Source organism: Henckelia pumila, chromosome 3, assembly GCF_033568475.1.
Source record: "Henckelia pumila isolate YLH828 chromosome 3, ASM3356847v2, whole genome shotgun sequence".
NCBI classification, from domain to species: Eukaryota; Viridiplantae; Streptophyta; class Magnoliopsida; order Lamiales; family Gesneriaceae; genus Henckelia; species Henckelia pumila.
Genome location: NC_133122.1, coordinates 168,602,275 through 168,603,414, shown reverse-complemented (window position 1 = coordinate 168,603,414; position 1,140 = coordinate 168,602,275). Strand labels below are relative to the sequence as shown.

The 1,140-nt window shown below is 41.0% G+C and overlaps 1 protein-coding gene across 1 annotated transcript; it reads right to left on the bottom strand.

Moving 5' to 3' along the window:
- Positions 1–220: 220 nt before the first annotated feature.
- LOC140889925 (uncharacterized) lies at positions 221–823 on the bottom strand. The gene has a single exon (XM_073297667.1). The coding sequence runs from the start codon at positions 821–823 to the stop codon at positions 221–223; it is 603 nt and encodes a 200-aa protein (XP_073153768.1).
- Positions 824–1,140: the final 317 nt, after the last annotated feature.

Sequence of the window (1,140 nt, the reverse complement as noted above, 5' to 3'; positions counted from 1 at the left end):
AATCGCGCTCGCTCGATCGGTAGAAGTCTACGGATCGAGCGAGCAAAAAAAAATCAAAATATTTTTGGATTTTCTATTTTTCGAAAAAAACAAACTAAAAACAAGAAAAGAACAAGTACTAGAAAAATAAAAACAAGGGAAAGGAAACAAAAAACACTGGGTTGCCTCCCATTAAGCGTTAAATTTACAGTCAGTCTATAGCTCGACTGCATGCTGCGATTTATTCAACATCTGGCAGAGCATCTAGTGTGAGATCATGCTCGTCCTCTCCTACATTCGCTTGGACTCCCTCAAAGTAGTGTTTTAGTCTATGGCCATTCACTTTGAATATTTTGAATGTGTCCAAGCTCTGAATTTCAACTGCACCATGGGGAAAGACATTAGTGATAACAAACGGTCCATTCCAACATGAACGCAACTTACTTGGAAATAGCCAAAGTCGTGAGTGATAGAGAAGAACTTTCTGACCGACTTCGAATTCCCTTCTGGAGATCAAATTGTCATGGAATGCCTTCATCTTTTCCTTATAAATCTTTGAACTGGCATATGCATCATTGCGTATCTCCTCTAATTCCTGCAACTGCAACTTCCGATGCTCGCCACTCTCATATATCTGCATGTTAAAGGTTTTGATAGCCCAATAGGCTCTATGCTCCAATTCTATGGGAAGATGGCAAGGTTTCCCAAATATCAGCCGATATGGGGACATTCCAATTGGCGTCTTGAACGCGGTTCTGTAAGCCCACAAAGCGTCATCCAATCGCAAGCAATGGGGCAGATGCAGGTTGTTCTCCTGAGTATTTGGAGAATAGGTGGTGGCCATGGCAGGATTTGCAGGGTTAGCCACTAGGTTTTATTAAGTTATTTTTGATTGGCTTGTACTATTTGGATTTATTTACCGGTTATATTTTGTTGGTTCAGGATTATTCCGCAGTTACTTTGATTATGATTATTTATTGTTTAATTGCATGCCTAAGTTTCTGATTAGTAGGTGATTTCGAGCCGGGTCACTACATAACCAGTATAGGGGATTTTCTCAGCCCTATTGCATGTGTAGATGGATTTCCATGGACTTGGATCCGCTTATATCCACTATTATATAGTATGAGAGCCACCTCCTGATGCGACGGCCCAACGTGC

What these genes read in the sequence shown, in the direction of transcription:
- LOC140889925 (XM_073297667.1), bottom strand. Translation starts at nt 823, where the DNA reads ATGGCCACCACCTATTCTCCAAATACTCAGGAGAACAACCTGCATCTG.